General features: G+C 43.1%; 1 protein-coding gene and 1 long non-coding RNA gene across 2 annotated transcripts in view; one reads left to right on the top strand and one right to left on the bottom strand.

Moving 5' to 3' along the window:
* Window positions 1-17,447, bottom strand: part of LOC121640004 (transmembrane channel-like protein 3) — a 116,120-nt gene that overhangs the window by 67,809 nt on the left and 30,864 nt on the right. The window contains 5 exon segments of the mRNA XM_041985696.1: window positions 4,553-4,700; window positions 10,834-10,877; window positions 10,993-11,140; window positions 11,281-11,423; window positions 11,662-11,760. Of these exon segments, the coding sequence (XP_041841630.1) occupies window positions 4,553-4,700; window positions 10,834-10,877; window positions 10,993-11,140; window positions 11,281-11,423; window positions 11,662-11,760 (582 nt within the window).
* Window positions 16,823-17,337, top strand: LOC121641372. Its single transcript, XR_006010697.1, has 3 exons — window positions 16,823-16,935; window positions 17,135-17,214; window positions 17,290-17,337. It is a non-coding gene; the product is annotated as an uncharacterized LOC121641372 (long non-coding RNA).

Here is a 17,447-nt window from a genome sequence, read left to right on the forward strand (position 1 = left end):
ACAGAGAATGACAGATGCGAGACTGGGGGCAGTTGTAACACGTGCAATTGCTCCAATCAGGAACAAGTTTGGATTAATTTGATTCACTCAGCACATGCTCAGTTCAGTCCTCGGCCTGAATGTGAAAAAGTATTGCCTTGAGGACAACACAGCAAAATTTGAGTGGAAAAATATCATTTTGAGTAAGAAGGTAATTTTTCTTTACTCAAATCATTCTTGTAATTAAATTGCTAGCTTTGTAGTTCTCCTGAAACATATATCATGTTGATTATAGGTCTGTTTAGCTGTTTAAGCTAGCTCATTGGTATTGCACTCGGGGACAGTTGTAACACACTTGCATGGGGTCGGTTGTAACAGCTGAAAAATGTTACAATTGATCCCAACTAAATTTTAATGAATCCGTGAGTAAAAGTGTGATTTTAATTAAAACATTTCTTTTTTAGCTTCAGCATGCCTTGGTCTCAGAAGAGAAAGACTGACAGGGGTGTGCCTCTTGAAATTCTGAAGAGGGCAACCACTGAAGTGAAAGTCCAGGGAAAGTCAGTAAGATCAGTGGTAAAATTGTATGGTATATGTCATGTCACACTCTTCTGCTCCTGCAAAGCAAAGCAAAGATGCTGCTAACGCATACGACGGACTGTGTCTATGGGAGATAAGCAGAGTTGTACAAAGGTAAGTCAGGTAAATTTTTTAAAGATTATACTGGTGGCAATATGAAATATAATAAATTGTTGTATATTAAATGTTTTTTTTTATATGAATAATATTACAGGTGAGAGAAATTGCATACCAGGTTGCAGTAAAATATGGCTGCAAACATCCAAATTCATGGAACATGACTTCAACTGCTGATCCAGATTGGTTTTCTGACTTGATGAAACAAAAACCCAACTCTGTCCATTAGAAGTGCTGAGGCCACCAGCCTTGCACAGGCCACCAGTTTCAATAAACACAATGTGTCGCTCTCTGTTGGAAAGCTTGGCGAGATTATAAAAAGGCACAACTTGACTGCAAATGACATTTGGAAACACCTGCCAGTGATTGCAAAATGTGGAACCAAACAGGTGGGAGCAATGACATCTGCTGTTTCTCAAGCAAACTTCGCAAACCACATAAAAATTCAGTCCTGAGAAAAAAGTGCTACTTATCTTGGATAATCATTCCTCACACCTATCTATTGCAGACATTGAATCCAGCAATGGCATCGTAATGCCAACTCTCCTTCCACACTGATCCAGCTTTTCAGGCCACAACCTCAGAAATTGAACAAGCTACCAATCAAGCTTTTTCTCCAACAACTGACCCAGGATCTGCTCCATCCAGCAGCCAGGGTTCTGCCCTAGCTACAAACCAAGCCACTTCTTCAGCCATTGAAACAGCCACAGACTATACTGAAGAAACCCTGACTTTCCTAGACTTTAGCCCAGTTGTAACACACTGTGTGACCCTTGCCAAAACCTGGACCACGTAAACCTGCTACAACAGCAATACTTACTGATACACCTGTCAAAATGGGACTGGAATCAGAACAGAAGAAGAGGTCTGTGAAGGTGAAATGGAAAATAAACTTGCCAAAACAAGTCTGAGCAGGAAACAAAACAAAGCAACAAAATCCTAGGCTACAAAAGAAAACTCCAGGAAAGAAGAAGAGGAAAACCCGAAACACTGAGCCGTAGGAAACTGATTCCTCTTATGATGAGAATTTGTGTGTCATCTGCATGGAACAGTTCAATACCTCAAAGCCAAAAGAAGTGTGGGTTAAGTGCATGGCATCACTGCACACAGCCTGCACACCAGGAATGCCATCACCTGTCACCACTGTCTCCTGACACTGACACCGATTAACCAAATAGGCACATAAAACCTTGTCCTCCCACATGCGCACACACACACACACACACACACACTCACACATTTAGTGATCAAAGTCAGTGCATGTTAGCACATTTTGTTCATTATTTTGTTCTATTTTTTTTTTTCTTTCAATTTTAGTGTCAGACAGGCATGTTGATAATGGGAATAGTGCTGTGTTGGACCGTACACTTAAATTACTATAACTGGTTGCATGTGTTTTTTCCGTGCTCTGTTGGGCCACAACAATTTTGTTGAAGTTTTGAATAAAAAGTTTAATATCTTAAGTCATTACCAATGAAAGGTCCTTATTTCATAATGATTAACCCCAAGGCATGTTACAACTGACCCGTGCTATGGGGTCAATTGTAACATTTCTCTTTTGGTGTTTGAGATTAAGCCATGCATTTTCTGTTTGTGTTGAACAGGCATTTTATACTTCCTTTATAAGCAGACACTTGAAGCTAGTTTCCATATCCGTTTGAACATACTGGGTTAAAAGAGCTAGTTAAGAGTTAGAAATGTCAAAATTAGTACAGCTGTCCCCGGTCTCTCTTATAGGGCTTTTCATGCATATATATACTGCATGTAAAACCTTCAGGATACATCAAGCATATCCGTTATATCGCCCAGTCCTTATACATACATATATATATATATATATATATATATACATATATATATATATATATATATGTAGCGTCAAGACCCCTCTTATTATCACACCAAAGAAGGCTTCCTCTTCGTGTTCCCCTCACCCATCCTATCTACAAGCTTTACAAGCCTCTTTCCAAACAGATGGCCAAAATTGTTTATTTAAGTTGAATTCCCAGTCATCACCCACTATTTGCAAATGAGGAATTCCTTATTTGTGAGCAATAAAATGAACCAGAAACTAAGACTTCAAATATCGTCAAAAAAAAGAAACAAAAAAAAAAAAGAGACCTTCTCGTCTCGAGTTGATTAAATCCAGAACTAAGTGTCAGCCGGTACCAGTGGATTACTAACAACCTTGTTGATAAACAACACTTAGGCCATCTTCCCTTCTTTCAAATGTCCTTTCTCCCGGACGATTCGCACATGTTTATCACCTGAGCCGGACGTCTCTCCCCTTTCCTGCCCCAGCTGGACTCTGTTAAGAAGTGTCAAGTAATAACCATTTTCCCTTTGCAGGTCTGGTTTAAACTAAATCCCTAAACTGCCTTAAATGTTTGATTTCTGTGATAACGACTGGTTTAAGATGATTCCACATATTAAGAAGCACAAAGTGTAATTTGAACGGAGTTTTTGGGACATGCCGCTAAGTTAAAATTAAATGGATTTTTATCATGGAGCAACAACTGCTCCTAGTGGCCGTTTTCAAAGTTTGTACCTGTGGTCACAAAATAAACTTTTCAAGACTTTATCCAAACTTTTCTCTATAAACATTCATAGCTAAACTGATACTGTACTTTAGTAAATATGAACCTTCTTTCCAGGCCCCGGATTTTCAAAGTGTATTTTGTTTTATCAGTGAAATGGTATAAATGTGTGCATATTTCATGAATAATTAACTTCCTGTAATAATCGAAGCACTCTGACTAATAACGCTTAATTGTGGACATATTCAATAAAAGGCTTTGATTGTGATTTCCAAAACTTCTGGAAACACATTTGTCACACCAGCGAATGTCACCGTTGTGCCAGTTGAGAACTGAAGACCACGAGGTTTACCTTGGAAGCTGAACCAGACCGGTTCCGGACGGGCTGTCCCCTGCTGAGCATCTACCCGGACTTCAGGGAAGATCCCACCTTGACGTCTTGTCTTGCTCCGCTAATAGGCCCTACCATCTGCTCCAAGTAAGACCTAACCGAGCTGGGTCTAGCTGGTTAAAAATTTTAACGCAATTAATTACATAAATTATTTTTTTCTTCTTTTTTCTTTTACTTCAAGTTTCCCTTAAAGACTTAAAAAACTCTGGCACTCAAAGCGTTAATAAATCTACGTTTTGGAGCCTTTGTTTCCTGTCCAGATCCTTGTATCTGTTGTGCTTTTTTTCGGAGTGTCTTCTTACTCTTACTCTTTCATTACAGCCAAACTGTCTCCACACAGAAGACACACTTCGTCCCTTACATCCACAAACATATTCTCCATTTTTAAAGTTCACTTTCCTGTAGCCATTGCTTGGGGAGAGGGGTCATTGACAAAATGAGTAGCTTCACCAGGCTGCTAGAGAACGAGCGAGGTATGTGCCTGCAGCCCGTGATTGATGCACCAGCAGTGCATTGTGGGGCCTGTAGTATTATGGTTGTGCATGCACTCTGTCAGCTCTAATAGTGATTAGATATGCTCATGCTGGTGAGTTTAAAACATCATAACTGTTTAGCTAGATTACTCATTTAAAAAAAAAAAAAATTTCTCTTCATATTTTTATTAAATTTGTCCATTCAGTTCCATCTTTTATTTAAAGACTGTAAAATATTAATTGAGACTGATGGCTAGTTGAAGCCGTAGTTTGTTATGGACGTGGACATTAACGGATGACGTTGCAGGAGCTGAAGATGGACTGAAAAAGTCTGAAATGAAAAACTCAGCTGCTGGTCATCACTCAGAGCTGATGTTCAGAAACTGGATCCACCTCAGATCTCCATTTTCATTGGTTCTGTATCATATGCTGAATAATCAAATCTAATGATGATGATGTCTGCTTTGAGCCTCTACCTCATTTTTCTCCCACAGCGTCAGCTCTGGCTTCTCCTGTTCCAGTTTCTGGGAACGGTCCACCACAAAGTAGATGATGTAGATGCTGCCGGCTAAGGACAGCAGCACCAGGATGTTGGCTAAGATACGCAGACTGATCAGAACCGCCCTGAGGAAACAGACAGAGTGATTACTGTAACCCTGACATCCACCTGTTGTAGCAGATACAGTTCTAACATCTTGTTTTAGAAGTGCTGATCAGGGAAACAGTTTTAAGTTAGTTCCTGAAAGATGTGGACAAAGTGACTTTCTGTCAGGTGCATTTCTCTGACTTTCCTTTCCACAATGTAAATTTGGATGGGGGCAGGAAGAAATTCTCCATTCATGCAAATGTGTTGGTAAATCAAAGAAAGATGTTTTTACAACTGATGAGCAGCAACGGTTGGCTCCTTAGCATTTTCTTAACACACACCTGGGTGAACCTGAGCCTTTCATTAAGAAGCTCACACTGATAATGATCAATTAATTAGTACAATGATCAGCAGTTCCGGGCTGATACTGACCCTCTGAATTTCTGTAGAAGCTGTAAGAACGGACAGTTTTTCACACTTCAGACTCATGATGTCCATTTGAGGTTGGATTTACTCAAAATTAACACTTGATGAGGGGCAGGTGAGGTTTATCAAGGCCAGACCCACACAGAGATGAAATAATATTGTTAAAAAAAAAAAAAAAGAAGAAAAGATTTTCATACAGACACAAGCTTTTCCAGAAAGGTGTGTGTTGGATAATTCCAGGTAAACTGCTGTAATATTGAAACCAGGCCTGTACGTGGCACTGCAACGCTGCCACGGAAATACACCAAAAATTGAGAAGACTACATGGAGCCTGCTCAGATGCAAACCACCGTCAATACAGAAGCAGAAGTACGTAAGTAAAGTTTATTCATAACGTACTTTCACAGTTAAAATCACAAAGTGCTGTACATGAAACGGGTGCAATAAAAATTGTAATAATTTCATGAAATTTTCATAAAAGCTAAAAACTTTTCTGAATAAAATAGTTCTAATTGCTTTTTAAAAGAGTCCACGGTGTCAACCTCATGGAGGGACAGGGGGGTCTGGGGGTCTCTCAGGTCTCTGGGACCTTCAGGAGGCTCTGGCATGAAGATCGAAGGGTCCGCCTTGAGAAAGGAAACAGCAAGTCGGCAATAAACTGCAGGTCTGACCACATAACGGCTGGAAAGTCAAAATGAAATTTGAGTGGAAGCCAATGAAGTCTTGATAAAACAGGGGTGACGTGGGCTGTTCTGGGCGTACCTGTCAATAGTCTGGTGGCAGAGTTTTGCACTAACTGAAGTCTGTTGAGAGTCATCTTATTGAAACAAGTGAAAACAAAATTGCAATAATCAATATGAGATGAGCTAAAAGCACGAATGATCATTGTTAAGATCTGATTTGGACAACATTCTCCTACATTTTGAGACAGATCTCAAATGATAAAAACTATATTTGGTCAGCTGTCAACCTTCCAAAGATACAGCTTGATCAAACACAACCCAAAGTTCCTGAGACTGGTTTTAACAGATGAACCTAGAGCACCAGATAGTTGGTGCCCCTGACAGCAGCTTTTCGGGTGGAAGATTTTACAGCTGGGGAGAGTGAGAGGTGACAGTCCAAGCACGGTTGAAATAGTTACTGAGGCGCACGGAGGTCGGGTGGAGGAGCGACCGGGTGGAGGAAAGGTTTGCAGAGAGAGAGAGAGAGAGAGAGAGAGAGAGTCCGAAGCACCTGCTGCTGGAGTCTCGTACATAATAATATTGGCTTATGTTAGAGTGCGATGTCTGTCACTGATAGACAATCTTTGCATGTCTGTGCGTCGTTTGGTTGTCAGAGTTAATAAACGAACGGCGCCTCCTGTCTGCAGCAGCAGAGTTCTGAGCAACACGTCTGCTGTCTTTAAGTTACAAGGTAAGATTTAATAAATCAATAAGAATACGTACCACAGGGAGAGAAACTACATCAAGGTACGTATTTTTATTGATTTATTTATTACATCTGGCCTCAATCTTGTACGATATTAGAGAAAGATCAACTGTTTTAAGTTACGTAAGCATAGTAAAAACTTTTTTGGGCAGATTTTTTTTTTTTTTTTTTTTTTTTTTGCAGGATGACAGACTTGATTCACAAACTCTGAAATTATTTGCACACATTCATTTACAGCTTCAAGACCTTTATCACTTTATATTTAGCCCATAGATTTTGATCTTGGTGCTCTGGGCCAAACAGTAGAAGAAGAGGGAGGTCTGTGCTAGTGGTTTCACCTGCAAAAGCTCAAAACTTCAGAGCTTCTGGTGAGCCGGGCCATGCTCACACCAGTTTAACAGGAACTAAAGTGGAAATGCAAATCAACATCTTGTAAATTTGGTCCTGACAGCTAATGGTTAAGTCACACTCCATTAACCCAGTTTCCCAAAATAAACAAACACATTCAGATGACGAAGAGAATTTCATCAGATGTCAATAAATGGAAGCAGAGGCGATGCTCGGCTTCTTCAGCTGCAGCCGCTGCAATGGTTGCAGCTGGAAACATGGACATGTGACACCATGTCCACCTCTACCATGTCTTTTTTCTGTTGCATTATTCCTTTTTCACTTTCTGAGGCTTACTGATTATTTTGTCTGGCGTTTGCTGTTTTTTTGTTTTGTTCGTGTTTTAGAAAAATCAAACTATACTGAAACAGCGTGTGTAGCACTACTGTATAGCACTTGTGTGGACACTGGCATCTGGAGAGATTGCATCATCAGGTTGTAAAAAAAGTTGCATATAGGTTGTTCACCTAATGTAAAAGAATGATGATGAAAAAACAAGCACCAAGGTTTCCCTTGCCCGGACGTGGGCCACCGGGGACCCCCTCTGGAGCCAGGCCTGGAGGTGGGGCATGGAGGCGAGCGCCTGGTGTCCGGGCCTTTGCCCATGGGGCCCAGTCAGGCTCAGCCCGAAAGGCAGACATGGGCCTCTCCTCCCGTGGGCTCACCACCTACAGGAGGGGCCATAGGGGTCGAGTGCATTGTGAGCTGGGCCGCTGCCAGAGGCGGGGACCCTGGCGGTCTGATCCTCGGCTGCAAAAGCTAGCTCTAGGGATGTGGAATGTCACCTCTCTGGCGGGGAAGGAGCCTGAGCTGGTGCGCGAGGTTGAACGGTTCCGGCTAGATATAGTTGGACTCACCTCGATGCATGGCTTGGGCTCTGGAACAACTGCCCTCGAGAGGGGCTGGACCCTCTTCCATCCTGGAGTTGCTCCCGGTGAGAGGCGCCGAGCAGGTGTAGGCCTGCTCATTGCCCCCCAACTTGGCGCCTGTACGTTGGGGTTTACCCCGGTGGACGAAAGGGTAGCCTCCCCCCTCCGCCTTCGGGTGAGGGGACGGGTCCTGACTGTTGTTGCCTATGCACCAAATAGCAGTTCAGAGTACCCACTTTTTGGAGTCCTTGGGGGGGGGGGTGTTGGGGGGGGGTGTTGGGGGGGGGGTGTTGGAGAGCACTCCTTCTGGGGACTCCCTCGTTCTGCTGTAGGGTCTTCAATGCTCACGTGGGCACTGACAGCGAGACCTGGAGGGGCGTGATTGGGAGGAACGGCCCCCCTGATCTGAATCTGAGTGGTGTTTTGTTGTTGGACTTCTGTGCTCGTCATGGATTGTCCATAACGAACACCTTGTTCAGACATAAGAGTGTCCACATGTGCATTTGGACACTCATTTGACAAATGTGTTTCCAGAACTCTAGGCCGCAGTTCGATGATCGACTTTGTAGTCGTGTCTTCGGACACTCGGGTGAAGAGAGGGGCGGAACTGTCAACTGATCACCACCTGGTGGTGAGTTGGCTCAGATGGTGGGGGAGGATGCCGGTCAGGCCTGGCAGACCCAAGCGTGTTGTGAGGGTCTGCTGGGAGCGTCTGGCAGACTCCCCTGTCAGAAAGAGTTTCAACTCCCATCTCCGGCAGAGCTTCAACCATGTCCCGGGTGAGGCGGGGGACATTGAGTCCGAATGGGCTGTGTTCCGTGCCTCTATTGTCGAGGCGGCCAGCCGCAGCTGTGGCCGTAAGGTCGTCGGTGCCTGCTGTGGCGGTAACCCCCGAACTCATTGGTGGACACCGGCAGTAAGGGATGCCGTCAAGCTGAAGAAGGAGTCCTATCGGGCCTTTTTGGCCTGTGGGACTCCAGAGGCAGCTGATGGGTATCGGCGGGCTAAGCGGAGCGCAGCTTCGGCGGTCGCTAAGGCAAAAGCTCGGGCATGGGGGGAGTTTGGAGAGGCCATGGAGAATGACTTCCGGACAGCTTCGAGGAGATTCTGGTCCACTATCCGGTGGCTCAGGAGGGGAAAGCAGTGCTTCGTCAACACTGTGTACAGTGGGGATGGGCGGCTGCTGACCTCGACTCAAGACGTTGTGAGGCGGTGGAGGGAATACTTCGAAGACCTCGTCAGTCCCACCTACACGTCTTCTGATGAGGAAGCAGAGTCTGGGGTAGCTGATGCCGGATTGCCTATCTCTGGGGCTGAGGTCGCTGAGGTGGTTAAAAATCTCCTTGGTGGCAAGGCCCCGGGGGTGGATGAGGTCCGCCCGAAGTTCCTTAAGGCTCTGGATGCTGTAGGGCTGTCTTGGTTGACATGCCTCTACAGCATCGCGTGGACATCGGGGACAGTCCCCCTGGACTGGCAGACTAGGGTGGTGGTCCCCCTCTTCAAAAAGGGGGACCGGAGGGTGTGCTACACTACAGGGGGATCACACTCCTCAGCCTCCCCGGTCAGGTCTATTCAGGGGTGCTGCAGAGGAGGGTCCATCGGATAGTGGAAACTCAGATTGAGGAGGAGCAGTGTGGTTTTCGTCCCGGTCATGGAACAGTGGACCAGTGGACCAGCTCTACACCCTCTTTGGGGTCTTTGAGGGGGCATGGGAGTTTGCCCAACCAATCTACATGTGTTTTGTGGATTTGGAGAAGGCATTTGACCGTGTTCCCCGGGGACTCCTGTGGGGGGTACTCCGGGAGTATGGAGTGCCGGACTCGCTTGTAATAGCTGTCTGGTCCCTGTACGACCAGTGTCAGAGTTTGGTCCGCATTGCCGGCAGTAAATCAGAATCGTTTCCAGTGCGGGTTGGACTCCGCCAAGGCTGTCCTCTGTCACCGATTCTGTTCATAACTTTTATGGACAGAATTTCTAGGCGCAGCAGAGGTGTGGAGGGGATCCGGTTTGGTGGCGTCAGGATTGGGTCTCTGCTCTTTGCGGATGACGTGGTTCTGTTGGCTTCATCGGGACTTGATCTTCAGCTCTCACTGGAGCGATTCACAGCCGAGTGTGAAGCGGCTGGGATGAGAATCAGCACCTCCAAGTCCGAGACCATGGTCCTCAACCAGAAAAGGGTGGAGTGCTCTCTCCGGGTCTGCGATGGGGTCCTGCCCCAAGTGGAGGAGTTTACATATCTCGGGGTCTTGTTCACGAGTGAGGGAAGGATGGAGCGGGAGATCGACAGGTGGATCGGTGCGGCGTCCGCAGTGATGCGGGCTCTGCATCGGTCTGTCGTGGAGAAGAGAGAGCTGAGCCAAAAGGCAAAGCTCTCGATTTACCGGTCGATCTACGTTCCTACCCTCATCTATGGTCACGAGCTGTGGGTAATGACCGAAAGAACGAGATCTCGAATATAAGCGGCCGAAATAAGTTTCCTCCGCAGGGTGGCCGGGCTCTCCCTTAGAGATAGGGTGAGATGCTCGGTGATCCGGGAGGGGCTCAGAGTAGAGCCGCTTCTCCTCCACATCGAGAGGAGCCAGATGAGGTGGCTCGGGCATCTGGTTAGGATGCCTCCTGGACGCCTCCCTGGTGAGGTGTTCCGGGCACGTCCCACCGGAAGGAGGCCCCGGGGAAGACCCAGGAAACGCTGGATGGCCTACATCTCTCGGCTGGCCTGGGAACGCCTCAGGATCCCTTCGGATGAGCTGGTGAATGTGGCCGGGGAGAGGGAAGTCTAGGTTTCCCTGCTTAGGCAGCTGCCCCCGCGACCCGACTCTGGATAAGCGGAAGAAAATTGATGGATGGATGGACCTAATCGAAAAGAGTAGTATTTGAAGAGATATATGCTTTGTAAACTATTTTGTGTGCATTAATACCCATGCTGGATGCTGTAAATCAATTAGATTTAAGATAACTTTAAGGGAAACCGTAACATGTTTGATGGAGTTATTTTGGGTCTGTTTAGATTAACGACAATACTTTAGGATTTAGGATCACAAAAACATGAACAAACACTTACAGGCTGGTATCCTTCTTCTTCTGCTGCTCTTCAACTATAGCTTCCTGTGTAGAAAAAGAAATATCATCATATATTTAACTCAGAAAATATGAGCTCTAACATTTTGTATTTTACAGATTACAAGCAACAACAAACTTATAATTTCTCTAAGTTTCGGACCCGGATGTTGTTGACGATGGCAGCTCCTTTGCTCTCTGCAGCCTCTGGGTTTCCTATCAAGTAATCCCATGCACAAAAAACTCTCCAACAGAAGGTAAAGTTCTCATCAGAGGCGCTGGCCAGACTCAGGCGAGAGTTTTTTGCCATTCTGCAGGACAAATGATCAAATTCTCAAACATCATCGTAACATCATCTAAAACAGACCTAAACTGAAAACCAGATAAAACAAACCTCCTAATGATGTAATAAGAACACTGAAAAAGAAGTTGTAAAGAGCAAAAAGATTACTTTCGTAAAAGAATGATGAAGCTGTAGGCAAAGACTGCCATGCCAACCAGGAAGTATGCAAGAGGCAACCGGTACCCTGCACTGCCGATTTTCCTCACCCTGCCGTAGTAACCATAGAATAACACAGAGTACTGCAGGTAACCCTGTGGAAAGTCATACAAGACAGTAATGATGATGATACAGGACTTCCAATTACACCTACAGAATGAAGAAATACTGTCCTTTAATCACATTTATACTTTCCCACTGCAAAGCACAATTCTAACTCTAACCCCATGATGTGAGGGGGGGGGGGCTCTGCAGGTCAAGTTATTATTAAATAATGATCCGTCCTGTTTCTGTGTAATGTGCTATTGATCAAACAGTAAAAAGGAAGCTTGCCCCAAGAGACCAGATGGTGTCCAAGTCCTGGGCTGAAGCCAGATGTTCCTTGGGGATAGTTTTACTTCTCGTCGTTCCAAATGGAGCTCCGGCCAACAGCTAGTGGAAACAGATCCAACACACAAAAAATAATTTATTTATGTTTTTCTCCACACTTAATGGGTCAGATTACATCTAGATGTCTCACAGTCATCCACCCTGGACTGCATAACAGCATCAGGTTTTGGTTTGCTTGATTTATATACGTGATCAGGGCGGTTCCTGTGATGGCGCTGGCTGTGGTCATGGGTGGGTGGACTCTGGGTGTTTATGGATCCCCAACATGTTGGTTCCTCACAGCAGCATCAAGCCAGATGCTTATTTTATTAGTATTTCTATACCTACATTTGATTAAGAGACAAAAGAAGGGGAGTAGAGCTCTTGTTTTGGTAGAATAGAGAGGGAGGGAGAAGTGGGGGAAATTGTGTGTGTGGAGGTGGGGTGTACTTGCGTTCGTGTGTGTGTGTGTGTATGTGTGTGAGTGTGAGTATGTGACTGTATGAAAAAAACTAGAATATTTGAAATGGCTTTGTTATACTTTGTTGTGCAAAGGCTTGTTTTATTTTATTATACATACACTGTTTTTATTATGTTACCATCTGTGTTGGTCCTGCGATGGACTGGTGGCCTGTCCAGGGTGTACCAGCCTCTCACCTGCTAAAATGCTGGGTTAGGCTCCAGCTTACCCATGACTTGTAATGGACGAAGTGGTACAGATAATGCATGAATGAATGAATGGCCTTAGATATCTTCCAGATTGTAAACACGTCTCTGCTTTCAGGTGTCTTCCCTCAGACCCTAAAAACAGCCGTCATTAAGCCACTGTTAAAAAAGAAAAACCTAGACTCGTCCCTCATGAGCAGCTACAGGCTGATATCAAACCTCCCCTTTCTTAGTAAGATTCTAGAAAAAGCTGTCTTTCAGCAGCTACACAACTTCCTGACACTAAATACCTGTTTTGATGTCTACCAGTCAGGTCTTTGGCCACACCACAGCACTGAGATGCTCTAGTTCAGGTCTTTAATGACATCCGCCTGAGCACAGATAGCAGGAACATTTCAGTCCTGGTACTGCTGGATCTATATCCAACTAGATTTCTATATTTAATTGGAAGGTTGTTGACTTCTGTGAAATTACCAAGTACACAGGGTGATGGTAATTGAGGGATCCTGCAGCTCATAGAGCAAAGTTTCTAAATTAACTCTTCCAAAAAGAGTGAACAGGTGAGCAGGTCCATCTGGCTTGAAAGTAATCATCAGTGCAACCCAAAGTGCATCATGAGCATGCGTCTGTGTCTGGAAAATTTATAAACTTTGAATATTAGTTTTTAAGGTTGGTCATTTAATTATTTCTTTTATTAATTCTGAAAATTTCAATGGATTATTGGTAATATTTATTTTTTATTTAAGTATGGATTTTAATTGTTGGTAATGTAAAAATTCTTTTTCCCCTACTCCGAATTTCTGGACAAATGTATGAAATTAAATAAATTGGTTATTTTGAAATAAATGGTGGAGGTGAGTGATCCCCTTGTGCTGCCATGAGGGAAAGTGAATGGGATTGTTCTAAAGTTGAAAATCTGGATTATGCAAAGGTGGTGTGTGTTTGCAGGGTGCTAATGAGGATTTTGTAATGTTATTAACTTTTCACAAGGCTGTCCGAGTTGAGTTGATTGTGATGGTTTTGCAACAGGTTGTTTTCTTTATTGAAACGAGTAAAAAAGGTTGCATTGATTTTGTTCCAGTTCCATCCACGAGTTGTTGTGATTATTTTTCCTGATCCATTTCACTAAATATTGAAATTGATTTTATTAAGTAATATAATAAGTTTGGTGCTTCTAGTCAAACTGATTTCTGTTTTTGTAGTGTTGCTAGTGAAAGTTTTGGTTTCTTGTTTTTCCACAAGAATTGTGAGATATTGAATTAATTGATTTAAACCAGTTGTGTGATGGTGTTATTGAACTGAGGACAGATAGTTGACTTGAAGTAATATTTTCATTTCAATTGTGGGTTATGAGTGGTAGTGGTAGATTTGTCCAGCATTTAAGATCATGTTCCATTTTCTTTTTTAACAGAGGGGTGTAATTAAGATTAAAAAGTTCTGATAGCCTGGAGGAAATATTAATTCTTAAATATTTATTATCACCAATATGATGTGGAAGCACGTTTTTTTGAGCTGCAGGATCCCAGGCTTCTTCAGATGAAGGGAAAATAGTTGATGGTGTATGGTGAGATTTTGGAAAATTCATTATTGAATTAAAGGTTTTCTGTAGCAATTTATAAGGATCCTGTAAATATAATAATAAATCATCTGCATATAAACTAATCATGTGTTGTGAAGTGATATATTGAATTCCTTTGATGCCATTGTTTTGTCTGATTGCTGGTGCAAGAGATTCTATGAACATGGCAAATAGAGATGGTGAGAGTGGACATCCATGTCTGGTGAAGTGTAAAGCTTTGTGATGTAATCCCTTTGGTGGTTATTGTGGCCCGAGGTAAGGAGTATAGAGCTCTTATCCAATGACTCTCCAAAACCAAATCTTTGGAGAGTATTAAGTATGAATCAAATACCTTCTCTGTGTCTAATGAAACTGTTGTGTTTTTGGTTTGTTTTTGTTGGGTTATGTTTATTAGGTTAAATAATCTGTGGGTAATGTCTGATTTATTCTGATTTTCAATAAAGCCGGTCTGATTAATGTGGATTAATGTGGGGATGACTGATTCTATTCTACTAGCAAGTGTTTTAGTGATGATTTTTAAATCTGTGTTACTTAAGTGACTGGCTGAAAGTGGTCAGTAACTGTAGGTGTACAATATCTCACATAAGTGAGTACAACCCTCACATTTTTGCAAATATTTTAGTATATCTTTTCATGAGACAACATTATAGAAATTAAACTTTGACATACAGAATATCAAAGTTTAGCTTCCATAGTTTGATATTCTGTATAACAAAGTTTTATTTATATAGTGTTATTTCATGAAAAGATATACTAAAATGTTTGCAAAATGTGAGGAGTGCACTCACGTATGTGAGATACTGTAGATTGGATTTTTGTCTGGTTTTAAAAGAAGTGTCATAGCTGCTGTATTCATTAGTGGGGGTATTGCAGAAGTAGTTTTATTTCTGTTACCACTGTGAAAAATTGGTGATAACATTTGCCAACAGAGTATATAAAATTTGTCTGGAAATCCATTATTCCTGGTGAATTATTGTTGGGCATTTTGTCTAGTGCCGTTTTAAGTTCTTCCAGGGTGAGAGGCGCATCTAATGTGTTTGTTCTAGATCAGAGGTCATTACCAAGCAGACCCGGAGTTAAAATATAAAATCTGATAAAGTGCTTTATCTTTAACTAGCACAACTTTTGCAGTCTTCACGGTAGTGATCAGGAAACACGCAAACCAATTGCACGTGAGGTAAGCCATCCTACTTGATGCACTCAGCCAATCAGTGTGTGAGGCTCCAGGCGCAGCGGTAAACTGCTGCTAGATCAAACAAAGCAGGGAAAAAGACGACTGTGCTGGAGAAAAGCAGCAGAGTTGCTAAATCTGCCTGTTATCAGCGACTTTGGGCTTGTTTTTCTGTTAAGTCTCTTGCAAATATTGTCAGTTGCAGGTTTTGGGCTTGTTTTTGTATGAGTGTAGTTGCTTATTTGGGCTGGTCCTGCTTCTGTTATGAGGACCCCTGATTCTCTCACAGCTGTTCACTATATCGGATATTATGTTAGAAAAGTCCCGACTATAAGAGGGGGGATCTAGGTCATCAGAATGTACCTGCATTATAATGAACTCAGACTTAAAAATTCGCAAGACTTGTCTTCTCAGATGTACATGCAGAGAAATGTATGCTGTATATATATATATATATATATATTCTACTTTGCAGAATTACATAATTTATCTCTAACATTACTCTGAGAAGGAGATAGTCCTATATAAAGACAATTAAAATTGCTAGTTAAATGAGAAATGAGGAGGGATACAGCTGAGGTAGCCTGACCCCAAATTCCATCCTAGGTCACAGCATAAGACTAACAGAGTCATAAAATCTGTCAGAGCAGCAATGATGTTTGATGGTGAATGATTTTACTCGCTAAGCAGCAGCCAGATAAAGACAGAGACAATGGGAGGTTATTTCCTACAAACCGTGGCAGGAAGGAAAGATAAAGATGAGATAAATGGAGGAAAAAGATGAGGCTGCAGGAATGACACCATAAGTAATGCCAGAGGAAATTGCATGTGTCTGCATGTCAGCGACAACCATAAATCCAGCAGCATTTCCTCCATCCTGTTCTCGTCTGTTGTTTGTACTTTTTAGAAAAGGATGCTTGGATGTGTTTCTAAATGTTTCTGCTTCTCAGTCCTGAATTTACTTCAGACCAGACCACCCATTGTGTAATTTAAGTGACAGCAGAGATTGTAATTAATAAGGGTGCTTTGCTGAAGAAACAAAATAGAAGTGTTTCCCTGTGGACTGCTCACTTTTTCCATTTGTTTCAATTAGTGGTTATGTGGACCATGGGTCTAGCAGGCTATGAAGAGGTAGTTACTGGGCCACAAAAACCCATAAAAAAAGAAATTAAATAAAATCAAATAACTCCCTTTACTGGAGCAAATACAGCAGTCAGAGGCTTCACGTAAAAATGTTTAAAAAGATCACATATGCCAGTTTCTATGCACAGTTTGACATGTAGAAACATGAATGAGAGTCATGATCCATGGTAAAGAGGTATGAATCCAAATACCGGACTGTCAGGAAGGAGGTGGATGGACTAACAAACTAAAATTTTATTGACTGGAATGAACAACGCAGCTGAACATGGAAGTAAAAATGTACCAAAATCCTCAGGAATATTCTTCTGTTGGTATTCACTTTGGTTCTGAGTTTCTTGGTGAATTGGATCATAAGAAGGAACAAACAACACATATTGGGCAAATTTTTAGATTTGATTTATTTTCCACTGTCAAGGACCACAGTGGTGATTGTCACGGTGTATAGCTGAGATTTCCTAGCCGTCCCTGAAGGCATTCTCCCTCAGCACAGCCTTGATTGCCGATGCGCTCCACCTGCGCTATGCACCTTAAATACCAGCCTGTGACAACTCCTCCCTGCCAGATCGTCTCGGTTTATTCCTGCACGTTTCCAGCCCTGATCTCCTGCCTGCCAACCTGTTCTCTGATCTTCGACCCGTTTTTGGACCTGGATATCCTGACTCTGCCTGCCCCCTGTCTGGTAACTCTGTCTGTCGTTTGTTTCTGCTGATACTCTGACCCTTGGACTGTCTCCTGGATTTGATTTTGGGTTACGGAACCTGTCTCTCCCCCGTCTGGAGAATCTGGAGGATTACCTGGATCTTTCTGGAGGATTTATTCAGTCTGGATATTCAGCTCTTGTAACTATCAGAACCAACTAACTGTTTTTGGTCCAGTAGTTTCCACAGCCCCGGTGGAGCCCCATTGCTGCCATCTCGGTTCCTAAAAATCACCCGGCTGGCTTCCATTCCCTCTGCTGGTACGTGAGCAAATTATCTTGCATATTCCTGTCTGAACTCGCTGGATTCTCATCTTGGTTCTCCTACCCTCACAGGCTAGCTGACTGTGAAACCAGACTCGACTCCCCTGGAGATATTCTCACTGTTACAATAAAAACCGTTTTACCCAATCCTCAGTTCCAACTTTTATTGTGGTCCAGTTTGTTGTTCCGTGACAGGTGATAAAGATCTGTAAACAGCAACAATAGCTAGT

This window comes from Melanotaenia boesemani, chromosome 1 (genome assembly GCF_017639745.1).
Source record: "Melanotaenia boesemani isolate fMelBoe1 chromosome 1, fMelBoe1.pri, whole genome shotgun sequence".
Classification (NCBI taxonomy): Eukaryota; Metazoa; Chordata; class Actinopteri; order Atheriniformes; family Melanotaeniidae; genus Melanotaenia; species Melanotaenia boesemani.